The 17,875-nt window shown below is 44.4% G+C and overlaps 1 protein-coding gene across 1 annotated transcript in view; it reads right to left on the bottom strand.

Annotated features, from left to right (window-relative positions):
* LOC117451594 (Na(+)/H(+) exchange regulatory cofactor NHE-RF2) overlaps positions 1 to 3,498 on the bottom strand; it is a 34,232-nt gene extending 30,734 nt beyond the window's left edge. Inside the window, exons 1-2 of the mRNA XM_034089980.2 lie at positions 2,788 to 3,498; positions 1,565 to 1,858 (exon numbers count right to left, since the gene is read on the bottom strand). Of these exons, the coding sequence (XP_033945871.1) occupies positions 1,565 to 1,858; positions 2,788 to 2,994 (501 nt within the window). The 5' untranslated portion in view covers positions 2,995 to 3,498. The remainder of the gene's footprint in view (positions 1 to 1,564; positions 1,859 to 2,787) is intronic.
* Positions 3,499 to 17,875: the final 14,377 nt, after the last annotated feature.

Here is a 17,875-nt window from a genome sequence, read left to right on the forward strand (position 1 = left end):
GTAACATTAGAAAAGAAGAGAGGTCATAATGATGAACTGGAAATGTAGCAATGGTTTCACTCGAGCCTCAATTCATTTTATGTTGTGAGACTTGTGAAGTGCTTTTTTTGTCTAATCTGATTTTTCTAATATAAAACAAAAGGCTTTTAGAACATCTCCCAAACATCTTTCTTGATTCATAAATCTTTAACTATTTCTGTGCATTTCCTGTTCTTCAGAGCCACTGCGTCGTCCGTTTCCATTTTCTTAACTTCTGAAGGGTCGCCCCCTCTGACCTTTCCTTGCCCTCTGTGGCCTAACTCAACGTCTGGAGCGAATTCAGCTGCCATGTTCCTCCCTCAGGACACACAAATTCATTATCAGACATACCCTAAACATGCAAGGAAGGCTGCAGAACAGGATGGGAACTTGCATAACATATACTAATCAAATCTGAAACTGGCAAAGCAGCAAGAGAACAAGTCCGGGGTGAGGAGATTCTGTTCAGGGATGACTCACTTATCTGCAATCTGTTCGCTGATGGGTTCAGTATTTTTAACTCTTGTGTTTGGAGGTTGACATACTCCAAGAATGCTTTGTTTGAGTGTCTGAAAAAGACTTGTGTTTTAGGCTGAATGACAAGGCCTTATGTTCTCTACACATAGAATATCATTGACTTGATGTTAACAAAAAAGAAAGCTCACATAATAAGAAAATAGTTAGAGAATTTGGGGAATACTCTTGCTCTTTTTCTGCTAAGCGTTACATGAGAAGATAAGTGTGTAGTTACAGGCAGCAGCGTTAGCTTAAATCAAGACTGAAAATGGTTAAACAGTGAGTTTTGCTCGGTTGTAGATCTTTTTAAAAAAAATCTAGCATTATAGATGCTCATAGGCTGATTTTGTTATCTTTTTGCCAGAGCCCGTCAAGCTGTTTCTCTCCATTTCCAGTCCCCTATGCTAAGCTAAGCTAATCATCTGTTGATATAGCTTCAAATTCACACTACTGTAAGTGTGCTGTTGATCTTCTTATCCAACTCTCTGCAAGAAAGCTAAAACTGTAAAATCACTAGTTGCAGAACTGTAAATGTAAAATGCTGCCGATTTCCTTTGTCCTGGGTTTTTGGACTGAGGATCAGACAAAGCAATTCATTTAAATACGTCAACTGGGGCTTAGGGAAGTTGTGATGGGCTTTTTTCATAAATAACTATTGTTAGGCACTTCACAGTTGTTTGATCAAATAATCATGAAAATAACATACAGAAACTATCTGTTATAAAGGATTGTTAGCTGCAGCACTAAACAACTGGTCATATTCTGTTCTGACAGATACAAGTTTGAGCCGGAAAACATCCTTTGGTATCTTGCGACCAACCAGGAGGTTTGCAGGCAGCTATATACGGAATAACAAGATAGGGCCTACATATTTGGAAAAAAGGGAGACCTATACATATTAAAACTGTTGATGAATACTCCACCTGTATGTCCCCCCTTAGAAACCACACACCATTAAAAGAGTAACACAAGTATAAAAGATAACAAAATTAGACTGTTTTTACTGTTCTCTCCTGTCAGGCCAGCTTACCTTCTTCGCAGCCTTGGAAGGCGATCTCCTGGTGGGCTTCTGCACCTGGCTGCTCGGAGTGACCGGCTGCTTGGACACAGAGCCGTTCTCCCGCTTCTTGCTTGGGGAGGATGGGACCGAGGATGGGGGTGGTGAGGGGGAGGCTGGGGGAGAGGAGGAGGACGGAGGTGAAACCCTGACGATGGCCATCTCTTCTGTGGGTGTGAGGCGGAGGCTGCGCAGACTTTCATGTGTCTCTTGGTCCACCACCAGCAACCTGGTCTCACTTTCCACCGCTTTGATCCGCTGTACCACCTGAGGGACGGGAGAGGACGGTTGTTCACTGCTCATTTTGTTTCTTAATAGAAGGATTAACTCCACAGCTTGGCAGCAGTGAAACACTACAGACTGCAGCTATAGGAAAATAACCCAATCGCATCAAATCATATTTGGTTAACCAGCTCCGTTAGAGGCATCCAGTCAGCGCAAAGACATCCTTCGAAGTGATTTAACACATTCACACTGTTTTCAGACATGTGGGTGTACAGTGCCTGTCATAGTGGTGATAGAAATATGTAAACATTGACCAACATGACACTATGAAAGTGGCAACTAATCGTAATATTTCAGGAAAAAAGCCAACAATTTGATGATTTTGCCAATATTTTGTACTTTATCTTTGTCTTGATATTTAAGAAAAGACCGTCTGATTAATTTAGTGCAAACATTTTCTCTGAATCAATCCTTCGTGTCATTGATGGAGATACATACTGGGCTCTCCGACCCTTACATGTGGGCAAACATCAGATGACAAAACAAGCAGCTTTGCAATTCTTTGTGCAAAGCCTACATTTAAAGCACCAGGGATGCAGAAATGTTCTGAGAGCTTCAAACAGTCAACAGTTTGTTTTTATCTCTGTTGTAACAAGGTTACAGATTAACCTAATGTTCCTCTGTGAGCCTGGGAAAATGATTATCTGAGGCTGCTGTCTCTTTCTGACAACCATTGCGAAAACAGTCTCTCAGCTCTAAGTCCTTTGACAGTGCATACCTGCTTCCAAACAAAGAGATGGTGCAGGTTAGTCACATGTTTCTAGTAAAGAAAACTGTCAGGTCTAATTAGAAGCTAAAAGAAAAGTTATGTATCACAATAGGAGGAGGGTAATGCATGCACAACCGGTGTGTGGAGTAACATTCCTCCTGTAACATGAGATAAAACCACATATATCTGCACATCTACTTGCCTGGTGATGTGTCTCTTTCTCCACGTTCACCCCATTCACCGACACCACCCGGTCCCCCGCGCGCAGACCGGTCGCTTCTGCGGGGGACCCAGCCTCCACTTTGCGGATGTACTGTCCGCTCTTCCCTTTCTCGCCATGCAAGTGAAATCCATACCCGTCCTCCGATTTTGCCATGACACAAAGCCGTGGTTTCCGCTCACTGGCCATTTTTTCACTGACGTTTTTAAAACCTCCTGCAGTTTTTAGTTAAAGTATTATAAATAAGATGCAAAGAGAAGAGTTTAGGAGAGCTGTTGCAGGGCTAACTTCCACGGAGCGAAAACATATCTGCACGATACGCACGCTTTCCATGTAATAAAAACACTCAATACAAGCAGCTCCAAATGCACTTCACAAGAAGAAATCCCAGGGATAAAAATACCAACAAAACAGGCATCAAACTTCAATAAAACGATGAAGCCAGTCCTCCAGATCGTGTGTCCTGTGTCCAGCTGAGGCGCACTGCTGGCGACTCCAAAACTGATCCGCTGCAGCGCGCACAGACTTCAGAGCCTCCAGGAGAGCATCATTGATGTGACTGCAGACGTGATGGAGTCGAAATGATCAGCAGGGCCTCACCTCTCCCTCCACATTTATCCATAACAACTGATCGGAGAATATGCATGCAGTTATGCTGTAGTTTGCGCAGGTTGAGCGCCCGTGTGCGCAATAGCACCGCCTCCATCTGGCCAGGCTACCTGTTTGTCTCTCAGGAAAGTGAAATATTCGGAGCACAGTCAGAGGATTCGGAGTTATACAATACTGCCCCTAGGTGGTGGGTTGTAAAGTAAATATAAAGCACTGTCTGCATGCTGCATTGGGTTTAAGAAATATACATAAAATATACATCTTCTCAGCTCAACAAACAAGATTCAACATGTGTTTTTATTAACATATAATTCAATAAGACCATGCAAACCACAAGATGACTGACTGTAGTTTTCCATTCATAATTTAGACCAGGTTTTTGGCTAAATTGTTAATTTAATCTATAACCCCTTAAACCCCATGGGAAGAAATGCCCCAAATGACTAACCCAAAGCGAATCACAGATCTTCAACCATAAGGCATAAAGTAAATGCATATTTCACTAGCAGGAACCACGCCACAACAATGTGATGTTTGTAAGTTTATTGAAGTAACATGTGAATGGTATGAGGGGGGTGAAGAGATGATCTGGGAGGACGAGCTGTGGTCCGTGCAGTGGGAGACTCAGAGTGGGGGTTCCGTCTCCGGCATGATCTGCGTGGGCTGATTACGGGCCCCCAGACAATACCTGGAATTAAAAGTAGGGATGAGGGATGGCGGGATGAGGGATGTAGGGATGAAGGGATGAGGGATGAAGGGATGTAGGGATGAGGGATGAAGGGATGTAGGGATGAAGGGATGAGGGATGAAGGGATGTAGGGATGAGGGATGGCGGGATGAGGGATGTAGGGATGAAGGAATGAGGGATGAAGGGATGTAGGGATGAGGGATGAAGGGATGTTGGGATGAAGGGATGTAGGGATGAGGGATGGCGGGATGAGGGATGTAGGGATGAAGGGATGAAGAGATGTAGGGATGAGGGATGAAGGGATGAAGGGATGTAGGGATGTAGGGATGAGGGATGGAGGGATGAGGGATGAGGGATGTTGGGATGAAGGGATGAGGGATGTAGGGATGAGGGATGAAGGGATGTAGGGATGAGGGATGAAGGGATGAAGGGATGTAGGGATGTAGGGATGAAGGGATGAGGGATGTAGGGATGTAGGGATGAGGGATGAAGGGATGTTGGGATGAGGGATGTTGGGATGAGGGATGAAGGGATGTAGGGATGAGGGATGAAGGGATGGAGGGATGGAGGGATGAGGGATGTAGGGATGAGGGATGTTGGGATGAAGGGGTGAGGGATGAAGGGGATGTAGGGATGAGGGATGAAGGGATGAGGGATGTAGGGATGTAGGGATGAGGGATGTAGGGATGAGGGATGGAGGGATGAGGGATGTAGTGATGGGGGGCTGTAGGGATGTTGAGGGAGGGAAGAAGGGATGGATGGATGTATCGCTCGGTGTGAGTCGGAAGGGGAACTGTATGGGTAGAAAGGGAGAGGGAGGGTGGGTTGAAAGGATGGAGACGAGCAGTGTCCGGAAGTTTTGCCGGATATAAATAGGGGTGGCTGTGGTTCGAGGTGGAGTTTTAGGCGTGGCCATGCTCCTAAACCTATGTTAACAATTTAACCTCATTTGTGGTCACCATTAAAGAGTAGGCCTATGAATCCTTAGTAAGTAAACCAATTTCTGTTTTGATTATTTGTTTAGTCTACTAAATAATCAACATTTTAAAGTCAATATTACCACTATACTTAACTACAAAACACTATTAATTTTCATTTATATATGCTATAAATAAAAAAATCTCCTCACAACATTAAAATAATAATAAACACAATGAATCTATACAGTATTGATTGTAGCTCATAGTTTGGATGGATTCTCAAAATTAAAGGGCCAACATTATCTTATCTTATATTGCAACTTTTTGCATCCGTTTTGTATTCTTGTAGTTATTATAATACTTTTGTTACTCTTATTTGTAATGTTGACTTAAAAATCTGCTGAACTATTGCTGTTCATACATTTTTGGTAATATAATACATAATGTTAAAGGGGCCCTATTATGCGTTTTGGGAGTTTCCCTTACCTGAAGTGTATGGTTTTTGGGTATGTCTGCAAAGGTTAAAACCCCAGAGCACCCCCCCCCCCCTGTCTACATTGGACTCCTTTGTTTACTTCTGTAACATAGTGATATCACTACGTAACACTCACATTTCTATTGGCTAGCGCTCCAACACATGATACGTGATAAGGGGTGGGACATCTCTAAGCGGTTGACCAATCACAACGTAGCCGGTGAGCTAACCAATCAGAGCACACTGGGCTCTGGTTCCAGACAGAGGGTGAAAAGAGGTGCTGCGACCATTTTCTTTTGGAACATTAAAGCATGCAAACCTGTCACTGTAGTCACATGACTATGATATATCCTTTTTAAACCAATGCTTTATTATTGCAGTTTCTAACAATGACCACTGGAGGTCAATGAACACTCATGATTCAAAAGGTGTTTCAACTACTACACAACACACTTCTGGTTAAACCTTTTAAATCAAGTTATTGTGTCCACTGGAATTAAATAAGGGTAGACAAAACAAAATCATATTTTTTCTTGGAATTCATGATGGGGAGATATCACTTCATTGCAATATGATATAATTAATACAGACATTATTGACATCATCAATGATACTAACATGACTACCTATCCTACAGTTACTATTAGGAAGAAGAGCTTTGCTGCAACCAGGGGCGGTTCTAGGGGGAGGGGCAGTGCCCCCCTAACACTGACTTTGGACCCCCCTGTGGCCCCCCTAAAAAAAAGAAAAAAAAAAAAAAGTTTATGATTAAACGATTTCTTGAAAAAAAAACAGTTTGATAGGGGAGTGATTAGTAAAATATGCATACATAAAAAGAAAGAATGCTAACCAGGTAACATAAGATAAGAATAAACTAGTTGAATGATTTGGTATTGGTTGTGATCATATTCTAAAGATTTGTTGATTATTGAAAGTATACAGCTCTCTTTCATGAGTGTTGAGAGCTGTATCCATACATTCATTTTGTGCTCAAAGTGCACCAGATTGATTTCACTGATGCATTTCACTTCAACAAAAAATCTTCCCGGGGCTGCATGCCCCCGGACCCCCCTAGAGGACGTGAGGTCCACCCCCAAATAAAGCAGGTTCAAATAATTAAATTGCATACATTTTCTTTTAGTAAACACTGAAAACGGGTCCCACAGACCCAAACAGCACACAAAGGTAAGCATATAATAATGTGTAATGAAACAAATACCAATAACTGTATTATTGTGCTCCCCTCAGAAAATAACTGGCCCCAGCCTGGCCCCCCCCCAGTGAAATTGGTCTAGAACCGCCACTGGCTGCAACGAACAACAAACATCCGATCTCCGGTATTTCCATCATGCTATGCTATGTCCTCAGCAATGGCTCCATTTGCTCATAGCATTCTCCTTTATTAGATCATTTGTAGAAAACACAATCAGATTATTGTTTGTCTGCTATGGGCTCTGGATTCACTTGCAACTTTGTTATGATGTCCACGCGCTGATAGATGGTCTATTATCTTCAATCAATCCATCAATCAATCAATGTTTATTTATATAGCCCAATATCACAAATGTTACATTTGTCTCAGTGGTCTTCACAGTGTGTACAGAATATCAGTATGACAATACGACATCCTCTGTCCTTAGACCCTCACATCGTACAAGGAAAAACTTCCGGAGAAAACCCACAGTTTAAAGGGAAAAATGGGAGAAACCTCAGGGAGAGCAACAGAGCAGGGATCCCTCTCCCAGGACGGACAGACGTGCAATAGATGCCATGTGTAAATTGAAAAGATAATACATTTGCAACATAGGTAGTCCAAATGTTTGGAAATGCATGTGTGTATAATAGGAAGATCAATCCACGAGGATATCCATCCAGGACCGATGATCCAGGACCACAGCCACGACTCGCGATCCAGGGCTCGCGATCCAGGACACAGGACCGCAGGATAATCCATGACTCCGGATCCCGGCGTATATAGACACCAAAAAGAAAGACATTTGGGGAAGCTGGGTTAATCGGAACATGAGAGTATGTCACAAGTTAGACACTTTTATTATTGTTTGTTTGATGCCTCATCTAAACTCTCCTGTCATTTCAGATCCCGCTTTCCTCCAGGCCCTTGTAATCAGCTCATTTCCCTCACCTGGTCTCCTCAGCCCTTCCCCTCACCTGTTACTCATTCCCTCATCACTCCACAGTATTTATACCACCTCATTATCAGTTGTCCTTTGCCAGATTGTCTTGTCGTTTCCGCCAAGCTCTCCAGTGAGTTTTGTCCTGCCCAGTTTTCGATTCCTGCCTGCCTGTCTGACGGATTTACTGGTTTTGACCCTGCCTGTCCTTGACCTGGAATAAACTGAACATTACTATACTGGTTGTATCTGAGTCGTGCTATTGGGTTCTGATCTGTACCTGTGATCGTGACAGTACAATCTGGCCAAACATGAATCCAGCCGACTCAGCGACAGAACCGCCTTCGCACGATATCGTGTTACAACGCCACGAGCAGCAGCTTACCTTCATGGCTGAAGCGATGCAGGAGATGGCCGCTCGCTACGAACGGACCTTTGTGAATCTCCGTGATCATCTTCAGACCCGTCCTGCAACGGTCCATGGCCCGGAACTAACTCCAGCTTCCGCTGTTGGAATCCAGAGTCCTCCGGCATCGGATGCACGCCTGCCTCCTCCGGAACGCTACTCTGGAGCCCAGGTTCGTGCAGACCATTCCTGGTCCAATGTTCCCTCGCCTTCGAGCTTCAGCCTTCCGCCTTCCCAACAGAAAGATCCCGGGTGGCGTATATTGTCTCTCTTCTCACGGGCAAAGCTAAAGACTGGGGTACCGCCGAATGGGAAAGACAATCCTCTGCCTGCTCGTCTGTAAGCGTATTCTCCGATGAACTGCGTAAAGTTTTTGATCACGCTACACCCGGAAGAGAGGTAGCTCGGGGACTGTTTAACCTGGTGCAAGGAGGGAGATCTGTGTCCGATTACTCCATCGAGTTTCGTACCATAGCCGCCGAGAGTAACTGGAATGCTTCTTCACTTCTCGATGCCTTCTACAACGGTCTGTCGGATCGCCTTAAAGACGAGCTGGCAGCTAGGGACCTTCCTGCTGATTTAGATGAGCTGGTGGCTCTCTCCATCCGCATTGACTGCCGTCTGCGGGAGCGGAGGAGAGAGAGGGTTTTCTCCGTCGCCCCTCAGGCTCCGCCTCTCCCGTCAGCGCATGCTACTGAACAGGTGAGAGGAGGATTTTCTAACTCGTCTGAACCAATGCAGCTGGGGCGGACCCGGCTCTCCGAGGCAGAACGACAGCGCCGCCTGCGGGACAACTGCTGTCTTTACTGCGGCCAGCAGGGTCATCTTGCCTTCTCTTGTCCTGTAAAAGACAGGGCTCACCAGTCATCCAGAGGGCGCTGGTGAGCCGTATGATGAATTTAGAAATGCCCTCTCGACCCCTAACCCATGCTCAGCTGAGCTGCTTGGGGAAAATGCACACTGTGGCAGTTCTTATTGACTCTGGTGCTGATGCCAGTCTTTTGGACATAACACTGGCCTTTCAAATGGGACTTGGTCGGGAGGCTTTGGAGAAGCCCATCAATGCTACAGCTCTAGATGGTCGTCTTCTCTGCAGAGTAACACACCGTTCAACTCCAGTTCAAATGAGCATGTCAGGTAATCACAGCGAAACACTCTCTTTTCACCTTATCCATGCACCACATCAGCCTGTCATTTTGGGGTTTCCTTGGTTAAGGAGGCATAATCCTCATATAGATTGGGCTTCAGGGACTATTAGAGAGTGGAGTGCTCATTGTCATGCTGTCTGCTTAAGATCTAGTTCCTCAATTGATTCCAGTCAGCCGAGTATCTCTGAGTGTGAAGACCTTTCCGGTGTTCCCAAGGATTACTGGGACCTTAAAGAGGCCTTTAACAAAGTTCGGGCCACCTCACTCCCGCCTCATCGTGCTAATGACTGTCCTATTGACCTGTTACCTGGTACTTCTCCTCCTAGAGGTCGACTTTTTTCTTTATCGGCTCCTGAAACTAAGTCAATGGAGAAGTATATCAATGACTCTTTGGATGCAGGGCTTATCCGGCCTTCATCATCTCCTGCTGGTGCAGGTTTTTTCTTCGTGGGTAAGAAGGATAAGACTCTGCGCCCATGCATTGACTACAGAGGACTCAATAACATCACTGTCAAGAACAGGTACCCCCTTCCACTTGTTTCCTCTGCATTTGAACTGTTACAAGGCGCTACTATTTTTACCAAGCTGGACCTACGTAATGCGTACCATTTGGTGAGAATCAGGGAGGGGGACGAGTGGAAGACGGGATTTAACACTCCTAGTGGACATTATGAGTATTTAGTCATGCCTTTTGGACTCACCAATGCACCTGCAGTTTTCCAGGGGTTGGTGAATGATGTTCTGCGGGATCTTCTCAATATCTGTGTTTTTGTATACCTGGATGACATTTTGATTTTTTCCAAGTCTAAACAGGAGCATGTGGTCCATGTTCGCCTAGTCCTCCAGAGGCTCTTGGAGAACCACCTCTTTGTCAAGGCCGAGAAGTGTGTGTTCCACACCACAGAAGTCCCTTTCCTGGGATTTGTGGTCTCCACCGGAAACATCAAGATGGATCCTGAAAAGACCAAGGCGGTCACTGACTGGCCACGCCCTTCAACACGCAAGGAGCTCCAACGCTTTCTGGGTTTTGCCAACTTCTACCGGAGGTTTATTCGAAACTACAGTTTGGTGGCAACCCCTCTCACAGCTCTCACCTCTCAGAACATTCCCTTCCGGTGGTCCTCGGTGGCCGAAGGGGCTTTTGGTGAGTTAAAGTCACGCTTCACCTCTGCTCCCATTTTGATTTTTCCAGACTCTACTCGGCAGTTTACTGTAGAGGTAGATGCGTCGGACACTGGAGTTGGGGCAGTTCTTTCTCAACGGTCGGCCGAGGATCAGAAGATGCACCCGTGTGCCTTCTTCTCCCGGAAGCTGTCTCCAGCAGAAAGAAATTACGACATTGGAAATCGAGAACTGTTGGCAGTGAAACTTGCCCTGGAAGAATGGAGACACTGGTTGGAGGGAGCAGAGCAGCCTTTTGTGGTCTGGACGGATCACAAAAATTTGGAGTACATCCGTTCAGCTAAGCGGCTGAACTCTCGTCAAGCCAGGTGGGCTCTGTTTTTCACACGCTTTGATTTTTCTCTTTCATACAGACCTGGTTCTAAGAACATCAAACCTGACGCCCTGTCTCGCCAGTTCCAGCCAGAGAGCTCTCCATCTCATTCTGAGAATATCATCGCTTCTACATGTGTCATTGGTCTGGTGACCTGGGAGGTGGAGGATAAGGTCAAGCGCTCTCATGCTGAACACCCAGCCCCAAGTGCCTGTCCTGTTAACCGTCTGTTTGTTCCTGCCACTCTCCGTACCCAGGTTCTCCAGTGGGGTCATAACTCCCGCCTGGCTTGTCACTCAGGAGTGAGACGGTCCCTAGCCCTGATTCGACAGCGATTTTGGTGGTCTTCCATGGAGAAGGATGCCAAGGAATTCATTGCTGCTTGCCTAGTCTGCTCCCAAAATAAGACCTCACGCCAAGCTCCCTCCGGTCTTCTTCATCCCTTGCCTATCCCTCATCGTCCCTGGTCCCACATCGCCTTGGATTTTGTCACCGGACTACCACCCTCAGACGGTAACACAGTCATACTCACAGTCATAGACCGGTTTTCCAAGTCTGCCCGGCTTATTCCATTAACCAAATTACCTACTGCCAAGGAAACGGCTGAAATCATGCTACAACATGTGTTCAGGCTGCATGGTCTCCCCAGTGACGTTGTGTCTGATCGGGGACCACAATTTACTTCTCGTTTTTGGTCCGAGTTTTGCAGGCTGCTGGGAGCCAGTGTCAGTCTCTCGTCCGGATTTCATCCCCAGTCCAATGGTCAAGCAGAGCGAATGAACCAGGAGATGGAGACTGCCTTACGCTGTCTAGCTTCCTCCACTCCCTCCTCCTGGTCGAGGCAGCTTCTATGGGTTGAGTATGCCCACAACACCCTTCCTAGTTCTGCTACTGGTCTTTCTCCATTCCAATGCTCCCGCGGATACCAGCCGCCCCTTTTCCCGGCACAGGAACGGGAGGCCAGCGTCCCATCTGCACAGGCGTTTGTAAGCCGATGTCGACGCATGTGGTTAAAGGCCCGCTCCGCGCTCCTGCGCTCTTCCGACCGTTATCAACGGACCGCCAATCGCCGTCGCAAGCCAGCTCCACAGTACTCCCCAGGGCAACGTGTCTGGCTCTCCACACGGGATCTCCCTCTCAGAGTTGAGTCAAAGAAGTTGTCTCCCCGTTTTGTAGGCCCATTTCCCATAGCTAGGATTATCAATCCTGCAGCTGTCCGCCTGCGTCTGCCCCCTTCTATGAGGATTCATCCTACCTTCCACGTGTCCAAGATCAAACCAGTTAATGTGAGCCCTCTTCAGCCCCCCTCTACACCCCCACCACCACCCCGGACTATCGACGGGGAGACTGTTTACACTGTCCGTCGCCTCATCAAGTCCCGGCGACGTGGTAGAGGGTTGCAGTACCTGGTACACTGGGAGGGTTATGGTCCTGAAGAGCGGTCATGGGTGCCCGCTCGCAGTATCTATGACCCATCTCTCATTACTGACTTTCACCAGGCCCATCCCGATCAACCTCGTAGGACGTCAGGAGCCGTCCATAGAGGGGGGGGTTCTGTCACAAGTTAGACACTTTATTATTGTTTGTTTGATGCCTCATCTAAACTCTCCTGTCATTTCAGATCCCGCTTTCCTCCAGGCCCTTGTAATCAGCTCATTTCCCTCACCTGGTCTCCTCAGCCCTTCCCCTCACCTGTTACTCATTCCCTCATCACTCCACAGTATTTATACCACCTCATTATCAGTTGTCCTTTGCCAGATTGTCTTGTCGTTTCCGCCAAGCTCTCCAGTGAGTTTTGTCCTGCCCAGTTTTCGATTCCTGCCTGCCTGTCTGACGGATTTACTGGTTTTGACCCTGCCTGTCCTTGACCTGAAATAAACTGAACATACTGGTTGTATCTGAGTCGTGCTATTGGGTTCTGATCTGTACCTGTCATCGTGACAGAGTACACAGGTATAGACGGAGAGAAGGAAGAAGGAAGATGTCCCCCGACAAACTAAGCCTATATCAGCAAAACTAGGGGCTGATGGTCTTGATGACCATTTTAATTAATACATCAGGGTTCAACTTAATCAGGCCAGGAAGGACCATCATTTTAATGGAGGGAACTTAAGTTAATTAATTAATCACAACACAGTTACAGCAACAGTATTGTCTTGAGGAACGAACACATTCCTCATGCTTTATACTGTTGAAAATGGGACAAACCTGCTGATCATTTTGTTTAGTCCCTAAATGATCCAGGGGGGACGGAGCTGCAGAGATTTAACATGCAATCTTTGTTAACTGATTTAAGGGTTATTAGGGCATAAATAGTGGCTCCTGATTCTTAAATTTGACAGTTTGCAGATTTTCTTAATATTCTATATTTATTGAGTCAGACAAAACAAGCAATGCAAACACCTCACTTTGTGCCATGGAGAAATTGGCGAAAGGCATGAAATCAGAGGTTTGATATTTTTTGCCTTGTGTAAATTGTTTTCGAGTGTACGAAAGGAGATTAAAAGTGTCAGCCTGGCATTCGGAGCACAAGGTTTATATTTATATATAGGTTTATGTGCTCTCTCTGACAAACACACACTAGTCTGCAAATTAATAAGAAAACAAAACGTCAGCTACAGTGAGCACCACATTAATAATTTGTCCGTCGAGCCTTAATTGTGTTTTGAAGGAGCTCTCAATGCGTTAGTCATCTGTCAGCACACACACACACACACACACACACACACACACACACACACACACACACACACACACACACACACACACACACACACACACACACACACACACACACACACAAACCCACACACACACACACACACACACACACACACACACACACACACACACACACACACACACACACACACACACACACACACACACACACACACACACACACACACACCATGTATACATCACTTCAGGGGACATTACATTGACTTACATGCATTTCCTGGAGACTTATCCTAACCTTAACCATAACCCTAAGCCTAATCAAGTCTTCACCCTAAAATGAATGATTCCCGTCATGGGGACCTCCATTTTGTCCCCATAAGGGAGGCGAGTCCCCACACGTGACTATGTAAACAGATTTAGGTCCCCATAAGTATAGTAATGCTAGGCCACACACACACACACACACACACACACACACACACACACACACACACACACACACACACACACACACACACACACACACACACACACACACACACACACACACACACACACACACACACACACACACACACACACACACACACACACACACACACACACACACACACACACACACATTTAAACAGCTCAGGAGAGGTATTTGGCTCAGTTGCCTTGTGTCTAGATTAAAGAAGACAGTTGCTGGCATCAGAGGAGAACCTCAGGGCAAAGTCCAAGTTTAGTCTTCAATGTAATGTCTCCATGAGTCACAAACACACAGGACACACACAACAACCACCACAGACAATATTATGTACAAGCTGCAGGTTTTCTTAAGCCATATGACAGAAACAAATGTCTGTTAATTTAAGTGTGTTTTAATCTTTTAGCCAGTGAAATCTGGCTTATAAAACATCTGCCATAGGTGCTGTCATTTTCAATATAAGTCTTTAGAGGATGTGATGACTCGAAACAAGGCATATCACCTTGCATTGCTATTGTTTGTTTCAACAAGTGAAATTATTTAATGTATCATCCACAACAATGGTGTCTTCCATCTGTCTGCATAAACACACACATGATTTGGATATAAATGTAACCAACACATTGATCCACTCCCCTGCTGCGCTTTTCCTCCTGCTTCAGTTTTAAAGAGTCACCTAAATATCAAATAACCTTTTGAGAAATAAACCTATGAGAGGAAAATGCCACTCTGAAGTCACACAGTAGGTTGCTGTGACTATTATATTCCTGCTATTATATCAGGATTGTAGCACTGCATGCAGTCTTCTTCAGATACATTTATAAACACTTTGACACTTTCCAAATAATAATATCTAAACAGTGAGAGTGGTCAAGTGATAAGGATTGAGAAGGAAAGCATGAACAATTTGGTTTTCGGTTTGTTGTGACATAATTGAAATGCCCTCCCCATGTCAAAGGCATGAAAAAGATCACAGCTCTCAGCTTTAATTAACTGAGTCTCCCCCTCTCCCTGTTGTAGCCAAAACACCAAGCAAGCTTCAAGAGAAAGTGTTCTTGGCTTTTTCAGGTTGGGCTGTGATTGGCTTCTTGTTTTTCTGCATGCAACACAAAAAAAAAAAAAAGCATCAATGATGCACAATTATAATGTACACTCATGAGAATTAAACTTTTACCATTTACTTTTCAAATATCAGCCACTGTCTTTTTCACCTCCACTTAAATAAATGCTTGCATTCCTTTCCGCTCTCACCACACATACTGACATGATGTTTATTTAAACAAACAAGATACTCACCTTCTTCCTCCTCTCCCTGAATTGGCAACAAACACATCTTGTGTGTCCATAAAGCCATGTGTGGTCAGTTTGATGGCGTCTGATTTGTCTTCCCAGAAAACAATACATCCCTGGAATTCCTGTTACATTGAAAAACTACAGTATCTATCTATCTGCGAGCGATAGGCATTTGCTAGCATATTGACCTTAGAAAGTCCTCAGGCCTTAATTGTTTATTCTAGTACAAGGTTTTTCCTTTGTTTAAGTTCTTTGAAAAGAAGTCGGACTCTCATGGCTAGTTTTTCTCGGAATAATCTTAAAGGCTAAACAAGTTGTAATGTGCTCTTTTCTCTGCTTGATAAACATATGTGTCCTTCACTTGACATTGAGGTCGATGGAACAAAAGCAGCATTACCCCAAACACAGAGGTAACCAGAAGCTGCAGAAGGCACAGTGTGTGTTTCTACCCCCACACCCTGCCACACAAACAGGTTGTCAGTAAACATAGAATAAGGGCTGCGTATATGTTATAGAAGTGCACTAATGAGGGAGGGGACATAAAGACAAGTGGAAGGCGCAGCGGCAAAGTGAGGAAATGGCAATAGAAGAGGAAATACCAACGAACTATGTGCAATATGTGCTATTTGTGCAATATATATACATGCCGTTAATAAGTGTGCAATATATGCCTGGCTGCTAAATCCACAGAACTGTTACAGGGTGTGTATTTTTGTAAATTGTGTAACCTTTTATTTTATTCTATTTGACCTTTTTTTTTACTTTAATACTTTTTTATGCATGTAACATACGCAACATAATGTAACACAAAGCTGTCTTTGGCTCTTTTTCTGCTGTAACAACGTAAATGTCCCTTATGTGGGACTAATAAAGGTATTCTGATGATTCTGAAAATGCTCAGGGGGAGAAAATGATAAAGGATACTGGAAACCCATGCTGTACAGCGATGGAAATTAGTTACATTACATAGACTAGATAGTATTATAAGCTTCACTGAATCAAATAATGTCAATGTGTTGTAATTTAGTACAACTCCATTGGAATATAACAGGTTGATAGGCATAAACTTACTTTTTGTTTACATCTCAACCTGCATAAGTCAGAGATGGAGTAGTCGAGTCCTGGACTCGGACTCGAGTCGGACTTGAGTGCCGATTTTCGGGACTCGTGACTTGACTCGGACTCGCGCACTGATTGACGCGACTCGGACTTGGACTCGTGAATTCTCGCACAGGATGACTTAGACTCGGACTCGGACTCGTGAATTCCCCCCCCCCCCACGATGACTCGGACTCGACTCGTACATTGACGCTCCGACTTGGACTCGGACTCGAGCACATTTTCTCTGGAGTCTGATGTCCTCTATCCTGTATGGCGAGTTCACGTACTGGGCCCCGCTGTTCCAGTCTAGAGATGTCTACAGACACACCCCGCATCGTGCTGTATGCTTTCACACATTCTGCTTCCACATTGGAAAAGAGCATCGCAAAATGCTCGTTATGTGGAAACAATATAGAAGAGAAGGCTCCGTAACACATTACTCTAAGGATCGAGTTCAGACATACAGGCTGTCTTGAACACTATCATCAGAGTAACGTGATCTAATCAATGACATCATTTTGCATGTTAAGTAGCCATGTGCTTTCTGGGGCTAAATCTTTATCGGTAAACTGATTTAACCCGTAAAAGTTCCTTCAAAATAAGAGTCCCAATCTTATTACTATCAAAATAAAAGTGCAAAACGAAAACTTTACCATAGGAAAATATTGGCATACAAATATAATCACTTCTCTAAAAGGTAACTCATTTTAAATATAGTTTATTTATATATAATAATAATATGAATATTAGAAATAAGCTTTATATTTGTATAGCACCTATTACAAGAATTGTAGCCAAAGTCGCTTCACAGCAGTTCAATAGACAGGATAACAGCAATGTAGAGGAGCAGCTACATTTCAAAACATATATCCACGAAGATTAATACATGAAGACTTGTGACTCGGACTTGACTTGGACTCTTCTTAAGTGACTCGGAATTGGACTCGGACTCGAACACAGGTAATGATGACTCGGACTCGGACTCGACTTGGACACTCCTTGGGTGACTCGGACTTGGACTCGGACTCGACTACGACTCTCCCTTGGTGACTCGGACTTGGACTCGGACTCGAAGAGTGGTGACTCGAGGGTGACTTGGACTCGTGAATTGGTGACTTGACTACAACACTGGCATAAGTAAACTGCTAGATGTGTAAATGACCAATTGTTAGCTGACATGTTTTTTATATCAGCTTAAAAGATGACGTGTTATTGTTGAGTTTACAACTCCCCCCGCAATTAGTTATCCGTGTTTAAGAGAGTTCTCTAGTTAATTTGAAATATTTCTTTTTCTGCACATTTGCACATTATGTTGATTTCAAGTTACATCCTAAAATATGTTTACAAAAATGTTTATAGTCAGCTTTTCCTATTTTGTTGTATCACTTCTTACTTACTCAGTTTTTATTTTGTGTGCCTTCTGAACAAGTTGAAAAGTAGTTTAAGTTTAAGACCCATACTATTATGCATTTATTCAACTTGAGAATGGAGATGGATGAAAGTTCCAGTAAGTCTTTCAATGTGTTCATGACATTGTAATTGAATATACTTCAAAACGGGAAAAAATGAAGTGTATATCTATAGCTTTAATTTGGAGGAAACCAAACAAACAAAACCCCACCACCATTAACACAAATTGAAAGTCATCCGAT

Source organism: Pseudochaenichthys georgianus, chromosome 8 (genome assembly GCF_902827115.2).
Source record: "Pseudochaenichthys georgianus chromosome 8, fPseGeo1.2, whole genome shotgun sequence".
NCBI classification, from domain to species: Eukaryota; Metazoa; Chordata; class Actinopteri; order Perciformes; family Channichthyidae; genus Pseudochaenichthys; species Pseudochaenichthys georgianus.